Genomic DNA, 15,719 nt, shown 5'->3' with positions numbered 1-15,719 from the left:
TCTAAACTAATAATGTAATAGCAGTAGTTTTTGGTTTTACCGAGATATTGAGCTGGACTACAACAACAATACCGCTTGTGTAGATTCCCTTTTTATTTTGTCCACCCTTTGTATTAGAAGCAGTAAAATAAGAGTAAAAAGACATATAAAGAAAGATATCAGTGAAACAATAACTTTGTTCACGTCTTAAATCTCATTTCCTTCTGCCCTCAGAGAAAAGAGCAGAGGGCTCACAGCTGGACTGAAACAATTCATAGTGTCAGTGAGTCACGAGCTAATCAGTCCGGTCCCTATAGTATAAAACACACACGCACACATGCAGTGTCATTAGTTCATTATTAGTCTAATTAATTACTTGATTACACTAAGTAAAGCAAGCACAGAGCACAGAGGTCATGATGTGGAGCTGGAAACATGAAAAAGCCACAACTGTCAACATTAATGAGACAGTCTGATAAACGCTCACAGCCTCAGGCTCCACATGTGTTCGTCCTTCAGGCCTGCGACTGAACTGAGATTAAACGCTGGCTGCATTTACAATTAACTTATTCAGCAGAAGGCAACAGTCAGAGGATGTGTCTTCTCCATAAGTAGTCAGGGGAAAAACAGGAGACAGACGAGGGGACCAAGGAGGGCAAAAGGTGTAGACATACTGTTGTAATAGATTTCACATGGACAGATTTATTTGGTATAATAGTAAGCATAAGACTGTAAATATGACTTATAAAAATGCTACAGGAGGTTAAACTGTTATGTCAAACCAAACTGCCTGCAGAAATATGTCACTTTTTTGTGATCTCGACTTTGAATTAACCTCAAACAAGTTAATGCTACTTTTCAGTGGTTCATAAGAACTGCAGCGCAGCACACACACAGGAAGAAAAAAATACAAACTCTGAAAACTGATCCGAATGTTGTTCTCCAAGCAGTGGCACATCTTATCTTGCCGATTTTACGAATGGATGGGGAACATTTTTCCTATCATGGACAATTTCACTTTTTGAACCTTTTCTTGAAGGGCCATACTAAAGTGAACAAATAAACTATATTGCATTAGCTTTTCTAATCTGCTGGCTGGAAGGGCTTCTCTTTGGCGAGATGTCTGGTGTCAGATAATAATGATGATTAATACTACACCATCGGCTGTTTTCAGTTAAAACAACTTGCTCAATCCTCCCCACTGGCAGTACCATGCACAGCTCACAAATTAAATCAAACCACTTCAAATCCTCCCTCTTACTAGATGGTGAACCCACACACAGAAATGACAAGGTAGTTAGTTTGGTATTTGTTGCACTTTCCATGCGTGTTTTTTTCATTATTGTGTGAAACCCGTCCAGTTTATCATGTTTCCAGCTGTGGTGATGCTGGAGTTTTTTTTGTTTAAAAAAAAAAAATTAATAAATAAATAAAATTCAAAAAAAGATTACTATCACTTTTAGTCAAATGCCATATTAATGGCGTGGCATTAAAGTTCATCAACTCAACACGAAAAGGATATAAATCCGGTGTTCGAGTTTCACTCTCCCTCAAACTACATTTGTGTACAAACTACCCCCCCCTGCAGACATTCACATGGTTTTGAGGAATGGGCGCAGCAAAATAACTGACTAGCGCCCCCTAAAGAGCAGCCCCGGCGTTACGATTGGCAAACATCTAAAAAAAATCGATAAGAAAGATGTGTGTCTTCACAGCAATGACACTAGATGGCGGTGTTGTCAAAAGGCACGGGGCTTCCTCTTATCAGAAACAACCAGTTTCTGCAGACCTGGAGGAGAACGAGTCCACTTTACCAAAACACTGTTATTGTATAATTCATTGATTTCTTCTTCCATGACGCAGCAAGAGACAAATTCAATTAGTTACCTGCAACAATGAAATTTGCACGGTGCAGTTTGAATGTTGGGTTTGGAGATCAGCTCCTCAGATGAAACTGCTCATTCAGTTCGAGGGCAAACGATCCTTCTATCATGGTGCTTTATTATTTTTGTTGTGTGACTGAGCTCAAAGAAAGAAATTCAGCCGTTAGTATTTGTTTCATGCAAGATCTCACTGAGTTGCATGTCCGCTCTTTGTTAATAGAGGGCGATATTGTGCAGCATATTAGCCATAACTACATATCAATAATTCATTGTTTACTAATAGGAGGAGGTCAGATTTCAGTGTCACATGATGTATGTAATACAGCTGCAATTGTTCACTACCAACACGATCAAGGCATGTTTAAATATCTGCTGTTTCCAGTGTGTGTACTGTTCTAAGGACAAAACCTTAAACGTTTATTCTATTATGAAAAACTCTAGACGTCTCTATTATCATACGACTGTCCTTAGCATCTTAACTGCCACTGAAGGACTTATCTGTGACACAAATGTCAAATTTGTATTTTTACCAGAATTGATGGAACCATGAGCATGTTGTAAAAAAAATACCTGGCAAAAGACTGGGTCTTATTTTTTTGATATTTTGACATTGTCAGGGACCAAGCAGTCAAAGGACAAGTGAGCACAGGATTACTACTTTTCAAAAGATGGGATTAATTTCAGCCAAAAATATTCAATTGAGTAAATTAACGTGTTACAGAGGTGAAACAATCACAACTCTCCTAAAAAATACTGTGAACAAAACAAACGACTAACAATGAGACAGAGGGGAGACATATAATCTGATCATTTGGAAACGATGGGAATGGGCAAATAGAACTCATGCAAAGAAACTCCAGCCCCCCCACTTATTTTATCTAAACCAGGAGCAGACACAGTTACTCAAAGTCAAAAGAAACTGAATGAAAACCTCTAATAACGACAAAGTTGTGTAAACTAAATGTGTTAGGCTCATTCAGAATTCAATGTGGTGTTAACTAATGTCATCACAAAGGAAATTACAGTGATAATGACGTGAGTGGGTAAACTATTTATGTTAATAGTGAGGCTGTCAGAAACTTGAATTTAACACTGTGGCACATTCACAACAAATATTAATATAGATATCAACATCTATTGTTTTATTTAATCTATATCTACTTTTTATAATACAGACATTTCAGAGACGTGAGCAGAAGAAACACGCTTTTTGTTTATCAAATCCCATGAGACTTTATTTCTTTGAGTTTACAGATCCCACACATTTAACATCATGAAAATGACTCTGATTTAAAAAATACACAGATATTGACATCTCATGTCTGACACCATCTGAATACTTTACATACATGAAATTTCACATTATACAAAAAGCTCACATTCTCAATGTGATGCAGGAGGCGAAGCAGCTGTCACATTTACTGCAGATCAACAACAGAAGGACCATATTTTACTTATACTGCCATGTATACAAATATTTGTGTTAATGCTAATTTCATATTTACATTGTGTTCAAATAAATAAAATACTGTATAAGATCAGTTTTGAGGAGTGAAAGATTAGTTTGGCACACGTTGTGTTTATTAGTTCATTTTGGATATATGTTTTTTTTCATGTTCTGCAGGTTGAAAACCACGATCCTGTGACGAAATGTTGCTATTAATAACATGTGGAATTCACACCATGCAACAGTAAATACCAACAGTAATTATCATTCCAGTAATATACCAAACTAAACTATAAAATTATTGCACAAGACAAAATGTTTCTCTGTATTATGTTTACTCACACTGAAATACTGCATGAAATGTTTATATTCAAAACGTTGCCACTTAACCTGAACACAACTTTTTCCGTGGCATAAATATCTGTAGGTCAAACATTTAACAATATTCTGGCATTATAGGGGAGGAGCTAGAAAAATATTTGTCTATAATTTGGTTCAATATATTTCTACAGGAGAGGTATTTTATTCTCATTATGCTTGTTTCCTATGACACCCTACATTCACAAAGGCCCTGTATCAAAATAGACCCTCACAGCACCTGACATCACAATACGACTACATCCCCTTTGGCCTTTCTATTTCCTATTCACACTGAGAAATTAATGAAGCATTATTGCCCCAATGGAGCTGGTTTTCTTCCTTCAGATTTAATTTTGTTTGTAATTACTTGATCATCTAAGATGATCGCTGTAAAAAGGAATCGTGGGTTCTCTGAAAACACAGAAGCAATGGGAGCAGATAAAGAATACTATTATGTTTGGTCTGTTTCATTTACTTTACAAACTATACAACAATATACTTAAAAAATTTACACAACCATTAGAATATTCAGATTTTGGCAGTTTAAACAGAAAATATGTCATGTGCATATGACTAGCGGTCTATAATACAAACCCTCCCTTTGGTAAATCAACACGGCTGAAAGTTCAGAAAGAGGTGAGGTTCACATGGAAGTTCAAACACCATATGTTATTAAACCAACTCTCCCGTCATGTTACACCAGTCAGTCTGTTTGTTTTTATTAAATTGCACGTCAAATAAAATGATCCTATTAAACTCACATTCATCATGTGTATCATTAAGCTCTGCACTGAAACATGGAAAAAAGCTGAGCTCTGGCTCCTGACGTCACGTGAACATGGCTGAAACTGTTGTGGTGCACATGAGAAAACCAACGTTATATTACAACAACAAAGAGCTGCTTTTAAATAGTGGCAACTGAGGATGTGAGATAAATCTGCTGATGCACATGTGCAATACTATTCCAACTTAATTTGAACCTCCTGAAAAGGCTCCTCTACTCCAGAGATAAGTTTCTGCTTCCTGACTGATACAACCTATTATACTGTGTGACTTTAAAATGTGCACACCCAATGCACACGGCCGTCTGTCGCAACTATAATCTATATTCTAAACTCTCCATGTCTGCAGATGTGAAGCGTGTAATCCTGTAGCGTGTAACAGTCAAAGTGCTCACTGCAGGTTGCGGCTACGTGAGTTACTCCTCTCAGATAACGTCACTCGACCTCGGTCAGCTCGTCAAGTAACAGTCGACTACAGAAAAAACAGATCAAAGTACAATCTTGTCAAACTCTTTCCTTTCTGACTCAGCTCTCCCTGGAATAAGACCTGTCAGCTGTGAATAAAGTGAACTGGCAAACCTTCAACTTAACTTTAACTCCCCACAGAACTAAAAGGTGTGACCAAAACAAATCAGCAGTGGTGACGGTAGAGAGAGAATCAGGTCACAGTCAGGACACTTGCAGAAGGGACTAGTAGTGATTCAAGCTGGATAATATCAAATCATTGGACAAAATCCAGGCAGATCAAATTGACACCAAAGGTGCTGACACCACCGCCTCAGCATGGTGAGGAGGACATTTGTTCGTAGTCCGGACACTTGAGGAGGACAGGGTAGTTGGAGGCGTTCATCTGGACGGAGGCGTCGGAGGAGATGGAGGAGGCACTGCGGCCTCGACCGGCCCAGGCGTCTGGGTGGAGGAACTGGCCGGAGTAATCGGAGCAGTTGCTGAGTCGGGGCCGGTAGAAGCCCTGATGGGGCCGGTACATCTCCTCCGCTGTGTAGCGCTTCATGAACAGATAGACCGACATGACACCGGCCGCCTGGGGGGCACAGGGCACAGGGACACAAGGTTTACTCTTGTTAGCTCATATCCTTATAAGTGCTGTTTGTGAATAGTTTGAATTTTACCTAATACATTATGAAATGGAAGTAAGGATATAGTTATCTAAATATGGTAAGTTTATGTTTGTTTGACAGGTTCACAATCTGTCAACAAGGGACGAGATTTGGGGCCTGGAAGCTTTCTAGTTTGACCAATCAGGTTTGAGCATGCTCTGGTTGCCCACAGGTAAACAGTCTATGTGGGGAGCAAACCAGTCAGAGCTCAATGACCAAAATGCATCAGCTTTTTAATTCATCCTCAAGCTGTCCATAAAGATTGGCCAAAATCTCAACTGGACTTAAAACAAATGCAAAAACTACCACTGTATGTGTTTATTGTGAAGAATCCTTTGAATTGTGGTATGAGAAACTAGTCGGACTGAAAGACCCCAGATGCTGATTTGTGGTCAAATGAAAGCGGATGGGCTCAAAGTTTTGGTTATTATGAACCAGAAGCATCTTGCAAACCTCTGTTCCTCTTTTCTAAAGGGAGAATCTATTTACCACAAGAGAAACTGCATAGACACATTAAATACATCTAATTCATTTTGAATTAGCATGCTTTTTTCTCACAGCAAAACATTTTAAAGTTGTTGACATTTGAAGGACATTATTTGTCCTATTTAGGACGTAAAAGATCATGTTTGATGCATTCGTCTGTCGTTTTTTGTCAAATGACAGATTACACCGCTTACAAAAAGAAAGTAGATTTAAGGATACAACAGACTGGTGTCTTCGTGAAAAGATGCTTAACTACATTCTAACTGATGCTACACACCAATGGGACCCAATAGATTAAAGCTGTCAACATGATGCTTTGCTTGGGTACGAAAGGTTGAACGTATCACTTCCATTATGTGACATTATCCAGATTAGCTGTAGTGAAGTTACCTCAGTGAGCAGGAAGCAGATGGCGGCAAAGGCGAACGACCAGCCGTACTTGTAGCTGAAGTAGGCATCGTTGGTTTTGGTCCTGTTCAACATCTCGTCATTAATGTTGGAGATGTACAGGACCAGACCAACGACCAGAGACAGACCTGTGGGGGGGCAGGGAGACACAGGTAGTTTACATTCAGACACTATATCAGTATAAATGAAAGGCATCACTCTTGTTACCACGAATCAACCTGTGCATCGAGTAATAACAGATTTGATTAGAACAATAACAATAAGTTTAACTCTACAACATGCCAACAGTGGATATTAAAACTAATTTCCCCTTTAGTTATTTCACCCTCTTAAATATAATGTGTATTTCAATATGATGTGTGTTAAATCCAAACCAAGACCGGTTACCTGACAGGATGAAGAAGATTCCAGAAACAAAGGCCAAGATGGTGCGATGAGGTCGGATGTGGCCAATGTTGCTGAGCACAAACCCGATGAACATGAAGAAGAGGCTGACCAGAGGGAAAGGTGTGGCCGAGCGGATCATCTCTGAAATGAAAAAAGAGGAAGAATGAGAGGAACCGATCTGTTTGAGTGGAACTTAATGAGAAGCTTGGAAAAAAACAGATACTGTTAAGGTTAATTTTTAGATCTGCAACTCAGTCTTTTAATGGAAGGGTTTCCTCTTCCTGTACCAGCATAACAATATCCACTGAGGTTGGACTTATACCGTGTGGAGCTAATATTTAATGGGTTTTAGGTCATGGTTCCTCACTTATTTTCAGAGGGAGCTGGACCTTCCTGCTGCGAGCAAATGGTACGGAACCTCCCAGAAGCGAAGGGAGAGTGTGGTACTCATTTCCAGAACCCCCATTGTGTTCCCCATTACACACAATGTCACCAGCTAAGTGGACCAGATGTCAGAGGCCATAACCTTAATGGAACTGGCTATTTAATTAGTTGGGTACAGTTTGAGGAGGTAAACTTCTGTTAAAAGCTACTGCAGATGTCTTACAACACATCCAGTCTTTTTAGAATAAAAAATTTGTAAAATTAAAGCAAAATGATGACAGAAGATCCATTGGTAGGTGCAGAGCTGTTAAAATTAGAAACGTCAGCACTATTATTCTCTGCATTTTAACTTTCATCACTTTATTAGAACGAGGTCAAGCATGTCAAATAAATAAGGCGTTTACATAAATCCATACTGCTTCCATTATATTTACTTCTGCACCATTGCTGGTCACTTGTAGGTCACAACTGCTAACACAGGGGGACCAGGCTTTAGACAAACTCAGTCTATTGCTAAGTTTCCTTTTCTGAAAGCTTTTACAGATGTCGGTTGTTATTTGTACTGATGAACCCTATTTATTTATTATTTATTTACAATATTTATATTATCGTGTGTATTTTATTGTTCTGTTTGCAATTATTTGATCCACATTTTACTTATCTTCTGGTTTTATTTCCTTATTGTTCCATCACTCTTCTGAATGTATCTGTTTTTCTGTTTTTCCTCCCTCATAAAGTACAGTACAACAAAAAATACTTTGAAAATTCGACATAACTGGTTGCCTAAAGAATTATTTATCAAATCATGGAAATTATTCTTAGTGTTGTCATCTTTTTTGAAATATTTGGTCACTGAGATTACCTTTGATGGTATCTATTTTAATTGCTGCACTAAAGGACTTGAAACCATCAACCACTTTTGCACAGAAACAAAGGCTATACTCTCCCCGATGTACAACCACCTCTTATCCTGAAGATCACTTGATAAAAACAAAGCAAACATCCCTGATGAAGAAGGATTGAAACTTCAGCAAAAAGCCAGCCAGTAGTTGAAAGTAGAGTTAGGACTTTTAGACTAGATGCTCTGTCATGTTTGCAGTGGTGAGGTGAGTCTGCATAAAGTTACAGACTACAGCATGAAAACACAAGTGATGTGATGTTTGACAGCATCTGAAGTCCCAACTTCTTGTCTACACACCACCAGTTCTCATGTGTATCCGTGCATGTTCTCCGATGTGAAGTGAGGTCAAAATGAAAGTGGACACCTTACATTTATCAAATACAGGCTCTTATTTTGAAAACACTGGCTCTGGGGCTTGGACTAGGAATAGCATGAACCACATATCGAGACATGGTATCTTAGTACAAAGGTGTGGGCTTATGTCAGACTGAGGCTATGTACTGTATATGATGACTTTAGACTTAAAGGTTCAGTGTTTAAAATCTAGTGACATCTAGTGAAGTTGCATGTTGCAGTTGAATACATGAAGGAGAACCTGTCTCAAAAGGTGATTTTTTAAAAACTATCTTTAACACTTTGACTGTCATGATTTGTCGGAGAACAATCCATGGATCTTGATGAAGAATATCAGGCCCATTTATGGAACATGACAAATTGACTGAATTTGAGGAAACTATTGGGCCTTGGCAGAGGTGAGCGCTCTACTGAGTACCACTCTAGTTTTCTACAACAGTTACTTACTGAGAACACTAACAGTGGACTCGGATGTCATCTGGAGATTAGTGGGCATCACATACTCGATGGTAAAACATCGACCTTTCTCCTCCCCTGGAAAAAAGGACATGGAAAAAACATATATTGAATAAAGATTCAAATGAATCTGATGCAGGGTTCAGCACATCTAGACAACTGAAGAGTCGACCAGTGTGACAAGGAACAGTTAAACACAGAAGAATGTAAGTTATGTTTGAAGAATACATAGATAAGATAAGAGAGACTTCATCGTTGCAATGGGAGGTTTGCCTTGGACGTCTCAGTGTCTGCAGCATGTAGCCACATTGAAAAACAACAACCACATATGTCCATTACGCAATTGAGTTAGAGAGGGTCGTCCACCCACCAGAAGGCCGGTGGTTTGATCCCTGGCTCCTCCAGGCTGCATTTCAAACTGGATCTTTTGACAGAGTATGAACAGTGTGTGCTCTGTGGATAGAAGTGCTGTAAAGAGCGTCGAGTGGTTTAGAAGATGGGAAGAGTGTTATATAAATACATTCCATTTAGCATTTATTTTATTTATCTATTTGTGCTGGAATCAGTAAACGCTGTGTCACGGCTGTGAAACAATCTCAGCTTATTTGTGAAGCTGTTGAACTAAAGTGTGACATCAGCAGCTTGTTTGACATCATACACATCATCTACTGTCAGTTTTTCATATGAGGAACACCCTGACACATGGAGGGGGAAAAAAGAAGTCTGGCACAGAAACACAGTGACACACAAACAGACAATCTCTCTCAACACGCAATAAACCTAACAAGCAATGGGGTGTTGGATAAGCTGATATTTTGTGTTTCAGCATGTGTAATTTGCTTCATAATGCATGCAAGTGTTGAAGACACATCGTGGAAAAAGAATTTGTATCAAGTCAGAACCAACATATGTGTTTACATTAAACACTGTGTGTGTGCGTGTGTGTGCGTGTGTGTGTGTGTGTGTGTGTGTGTGTGTGTGTGTGTGTGTGTGTGTGTGTGTGTGTGTGTGTCTCAAGCATTACTTACTTCTTGGTAAGATTACATAGTGGGTGGATTATGATAGGCAGACTAATATATAAACATACAACAACAGACTAGACCATGTTGTTGCTGCACTGTTGCACTTAATACATGTTTTTACTATGACCAATCTATTCAGTATGTGTGTCTGTGTATACTTTATTTGGGCAAGAGAGAGGAAGATGAAGTGATGGTCACAGTACTTGAATGATGACTGAGAGAGGAAAAACACAACCGGTCAGGCAGGTTTCAGGGAGTGTGTTAAGAGGGTAGAAAAGGACACAACATAGTTTTTCTCTCTTTTGCTTTTGAAATAAAATCTAAAATCCTCACCATATAATCATCCTCTGTGGTTGCCACGGGTTTCCCTTCTGTGGGTTTTTAAAATGTCACTTAAGAACGTTTTTTAGTGAGAACGGAAAGTCAGCTTTTATCTCCGCAGACGGCCAACAGTAATTCTCAGCCATCTTAAATGTAATTTCAACACACAGGGAGATAACTTGAAACCATCACTGAAAATGTTGATTATGCTTTCACAAGATAAAACTAATGACGTGTTCATGTTCAGTCAGTCCTGAAGGACGGAAGATTTGTGATGGGTCATTTACAGCAGAATAGAAGAAAATACATTTCAAGTGGTAAATGTTTTAATGATTCTGTCAAACGCAAAACTTACATCATAAATGTGTGAAAGATGGATTAGATTCGATTAGAATCTAATCAATCAAACTTTATTGATCCACACATCTGGGTAATTCACTTGTTACAGCAGCAGGCAGGTCAAAAAGTGAGACAAGAGAATAAAAATACAGAATTTAAAGTTAAATAAATAAAACAAAAACGCTGAGTATGTACATTGTGTATTAAACAAACCATCCCTACTCTTACGAGTCCCGTACCATGGTTTGCAGTCCTCTTCTGAAGATATTGATTTACAGCCATGACACAACCACAGATTGCACTGTATGTGCAGGCAGAGATCCTCTACCACAAACCTCTAACAGCCAAACCGCTGATGAACTCGAACCAACATCAATACCAGGGAAAACAACACACTACTTCGTCCTCTGGCACAAAAGAACGCTGTGTTACTAGTATGCACTAATTGTTTCTGGGTCAAACACAATGCACCAGTTAAATGGGCACTAAGGCCACTCGATCGCCCCTAAAAACACACACTGGACCATTTGTCCATTTATCGCATCTGTTGCCTACTATTTGAACGATCAACCCTGAAACAGGACAGAGCGGCTCAGGCTGTGTCAAAGGGGTTAATGGAAGGATTCAGCAGTAAGTGGGGTAATGTCACAGGATAATTTCCAGGTTTTCAGGTTATAAAGGCTAAATGTGTAACATATTGTCATATGTTACACATTTAGCAGACAAATCATTTTGCTTCAACATCTACACATCCTATAAATGTCTGTCATTGCTCGAGAAATGACAGGCGTGGATACCTGGTTTATTCTGGGACAACACTTGTCTGGAGAGTTGGGAATCTAAGAAAAGAATAAAACTGAACCCTTAGTGTCTCTCAAGGTCTCTGAGCGTGCCTCTGTAATGTTGCAGCGTGGGGGGGGAAACATTTTTTGACAGGTAAATGGACTTTTAGCGTTCGCTGTGGAAATACAAACTCTCCAGTGGTACCAAAGTGCAAAAAGTGTGCAGGTCAGAAGAAAGGAGAAAACAGCAGCCACAGAATCGAAGGTTTTTCTGCATCGATCCAGAGAGCCCCTGATGCCACAGACTGTAGATCAGTCATTTGGTGGGTCACAAGGGAAGAGGTGTTAAAATGCCATACATCAACTGGAATAAGGCAGCAGCGGAGAGAGATGAAGTTCAAAGGAGGGGTGCTACAGCTGCACATGGAGGTGAAGGAGTTGAAGGCAAAGTTGAAAAGTTAATGTTCAGATTTACTACAACTGCAGCAATCGAGTGGTTAAAGAACAATTATAAAAACATACTTTAAGGTGCATATGCAATTGATATTGCATTGAAAAATGGGCAATGAGGCCCAGATTCAACAAAACTGAGGATAGAGCACAATCAAAGAATTCTGAAGCACAAAGAACAATGAACAGTTCTGGTCGGACACATTAAATACCTACGCACAAGATGTGATTATTACTTGAATCCAAATCTATTTTGTATATAAAGATAAATGACCAAAAAGAAGCACGTCTGTTTGAAAACTATATGTTTAAATAATCCTACACAATGCTCTTTGGCACAAGGGCAAAGATGTGCATGGCAAAGTTCAGCGCCCTTCATCAGTGTGACTCTATTTTTATCTTTGCCATTTTCATTTGATTCCATATAAAGATTTTCCTATTAATCTGTTTTCTCTATCCTTCCATAATGGCTTCTATCATTGCTGAAGATGCAGGGGTCATCACCAGCAGAGTCAAATAGAAAGGGACTGATGTAAAAGTACTATGCATTAATGTCTGAATGAAAAAATGAAAAACTTCTCTACTCTGTTTAAATGAAACATGCAGAGAAATATTTGCGAACCTGTTACTTAATAAAACAAAAATCTTACACAGTACCTCTAAAATATTGCTTAATTGATTTTTGTCATATCACTGCACCTGATAGGTTGACCACACAGTTGACCTATATTTTTGAGAACTTATTATGTTGCATACTTAAATACAAAATAATATATATATATATATGTACCTGAACTGTGCAATGACAATAAAGTTGAATCTAATCTAATCTAATCTAATAAATACAAAACCATTATATCTTCTGTTGACTTGTTTGTTTAAACGGATCAGATCTCTCAACGATCAGCGATAAATGGCATTTCAATCCCGTCTATGCTCTATACAAAGCAGAATTGACAAAAAATTTGACTTTGACTTGACTTTTCACCAGTGATGCCAAACAAATTAGTCTCCACCAGTTGCTGAAGACACTAGATCTATGCCTGGATGAAAATATAAAAAAATATGTCATCTCATATGTGTCCGGCTTCATGTTCTACTCACCAACCAGGAAGCAAACCCTCCAGAGACCAGAGTGCAGGGACATGCGTACCTCGGTGCTCTGGTTGAGGGGGAGAATGACGCCCTCCTCCAGGTACAGCCAGTAGTCGGTGGTCACGGCGATCCCCAGCAGGCCCAGGGAGCAAACAGCGAACACACTGCTCACCAACGTCAGCACCTTCCTGCCACATAGGCTCATACCACAGCCTCAACAGCAGGGGGGCGCCGCCGGCAGAAAGTAGAGCTATGGCAGAGGGAAGAAAAGAAAAAAATGTATATATCTTCACCACCTTCATCGAATTGAACAGGACAAAGTTAGTGTGAAAACCCTCCTGAGAGCAGGAAATGACAGATGCATCTATGGGTTGTTGGTTGGTGGGGAAATCTGGTTTAAAATAATGGGGTTTGTTTCATAATTCATATTCATTACTGGAGATGAAGATTACTTGGAAATGAATGGAAATAAATACATGGGAATATAAAAGGAGACAAGCATAACTGAGGAATTTCTTCCTCCCAGCGGGGAAAGTTTCCCTCTCCTCCAAATCTCCTTACAGTATTTAAATAATCACATTATGTTCGGCAAAAAAAGCTAAGCCGGGAATGTTTGTTTTCCTCAAGCCAAAAGAACTGAATGTAACTCATATAGCTAATCAAACACAAAAAGCTAAGTTGTGTCGCTGTGTATTTGCTCTAATCATGCACAACACCTAATGTATCCAAACCTCTTGTCTAAATCCAGATTCTCATGGGAATCAGCCTTGCAGACAGTGTACAGTATGTGTCGACATGTGAATGTGTGCATTTGTCACACAAAACGCTGAATCCGTTGGTACGACGGCTGATGCCCACATTCGCAGGAAGCTGCAGGGCTGGAGAGCCTGGCTTGGGATACGTGTTGAAAGGAATTGATTTTACATAATGAGTTCTCAGGGAGCTGCGACACTGAGCACCCACTGGGAGAGGGGAACGGATGTGTGAAAGGATTACAGAAAACATCGAAACTTTTAAAAAAGATTTGTAAAAGTTTTTTTCCCCCCTCAGTGGATCAACTTCTTGGATGAAAAGCCTGTGAAGAAGAGAACAGGGAGATGTCCACACGTCTGTCTGTCAGCTTGCAGTGCAGAATAATGTAGAGCGGATCAGGTGTGAAGCTCGTGGTTTTAAATAAAGCTTTTAAGAGGATGACGAGCAGACACTGGCAATAAACATGTTTAAATTCCCTGCACTTCATATCTCGTTTCTAATCATCATTATAAAAACAAAAATAACACTGAATAAAAAAGAAATGAATCAAGCTATTTTGTCTGTATATGGTTACATTGGCTCAACATATATATCCTGTAGCTTCCGCTGCGTAAGATAATTAATAACCATGTGTTCCAACCTCATCTGTCTAATGGGTGTGAAGCCTGTTGCCCCAATTCACATACACAAAGGGTAATAAATCCTTGAAAACTTGTCGCAAGCGCAGCACAAACTATGAATATGCTTTACACACGTGCAATTTATGTGATCTACTCAGCAGTTTTACAAACAAGAGGGAAAAACCAAGGAAAAACTATTTGTATTGTACCTGTTCAGCAAAACTTGAGAGGTGAAATTAAAATGTATCTTCTACAAATGTTGCTTAAGGTTTATCTTGCATGTTCTTATCTATATGTAAGTTTGGATGCTTGGAGTTATTACTTCCCTTATTAGCCTGACCAGGAGGTTATTTGTGTGTTTGTTCTTTTGTTTGTTTGTAAGCAAGTTTAAGCAAAAACTACCGCACAGAAGACCAAGAAACTTCAAAAAGAATCCATTTAACTCAAAGAACAATTTCACTTATTTACCAGGGATCAATTCATGGATCTTAATGAAATCTTTTAGTGGGCCTGTTGGGCCTTGGTGAACGTATATGCTCTAGTGAATGCCATTCTAGTTCGATATTAATAGACCAAGGCTTATTTCTATCTCTGAAGTCTTCTGATATAGAACGGCATTTCTAAGATATAAGACTATGACAATTGCCTTGATCCAGAATAAGAAAGCTTTGTCTCTATAGTTACATATATTGTTATAACTGTTTAAATTGCAACTATCAAAATGTCAAACAGTGCAAAAAAGAGAGAACAAAAATACAATTTTTGCTGCCATATGGGTCTTTCTCTGTCTGCTGAGACTCAACCTGCCCTCGAACTGTGAATCACAGGTCGGCACATTATTCCAAACAAAGCCCTGGTGATTGGAGGTGGTTGAGATGCCTTCACAAGCAATCAGAGTTCACTACAACACACAAGCAGCATTAATGAGAAACGACTGACATTAAACCCCAGCTATTCTTGACCATTGTACAATCAACAGCCATTTATTTACAATGTTCATATAATGACTCCACTTATAGTCATGTAGCATCAAGCTATTCCACTAAATAGAGCTTTTTGTGTTATTACACTGTAGGCGGGGGGGGGCTGCATTAAGTCTCACAGCACGAGAATCACACATTGATGTCGTGATTTATCTCTAAATGTGGGCTTCCACAAATAAGGTATCATTACTGACAGAGAGCAAGGAGCTATTCGTGCTGGCTGTGCCTTTCAAGCAGCTACAAAAATAGACCACTTATTGTAATGATAGGGTGGTGAGGACGCTAAAAATAGCCACAGTGATATTATTAACTATTATGCAAGACTACAGCACATGTTACAACCTGTATCGAAAAGTTGGTGCACGAGTTTCCATAGAACACAAACGACGTATTCAAGACATATTGGCTG

The 15,719-nt window shown here is 39.0% G+C and overlaps 1 protein-coding gene across 2 annotated transcripts; it reads right to left on the bottom strand.

The window, feature by feature from the left end:
* Nucleotides 1-5,229: 5,229 nt before the first annotated feature.
* Nucleotides 5,230-13,159, bottom strand: LOC133027708 (voltage-dependent calcium channel gamma-5 subunit). Of its 2 annotated transcripts, XM_061094792.1 has the most exons (6): nt 12,964-13,159; nt 11,425-11,466; nt 8,937-9,023; nt 6,851-6,991; nt 6,446-6,591; nt 5,230-5,493 (listed from the first exon to the last, which is right to left on the bottom strand). In XM_061094792.1, the coding sequence occupies exons 1-6, from the start codon at nt 13,157-13,159 to the stop codon at nt 5,230-5,232; spliced, it is 876 nt and encodes a 291-aa protein (XP_060950775.1). The 2 variants fall into 2 exon arrangements, with proteins under 2 accessions (XP_060950775.1, XP_060950784.1); XM_061094801.1 differs by lacking the exon at nt 11,425-11,466.
* Nucleotides 13,160-15,719: the final 2,560 nt, after the last annotated feature.

Source organism: Limanda limanda, chromosome 2 (assembly GCF_963576545.1).
Source record: "Limanda limanda chromosome 2, fLimLim1.1, whole genome shotgun sequence".
In the NCBI taxonomy this organism is placed as follows: Eukaryota; Metazoa; Chordata; class Actinopteri; order Pleuronectiformes; family Pleuronectidae; genus Limanda; species Limanda limanda.
Note: the sequence above shows the minus strand (reverse complement) of the source record. Positions and strands in the feature narration are given on the sequence as shown.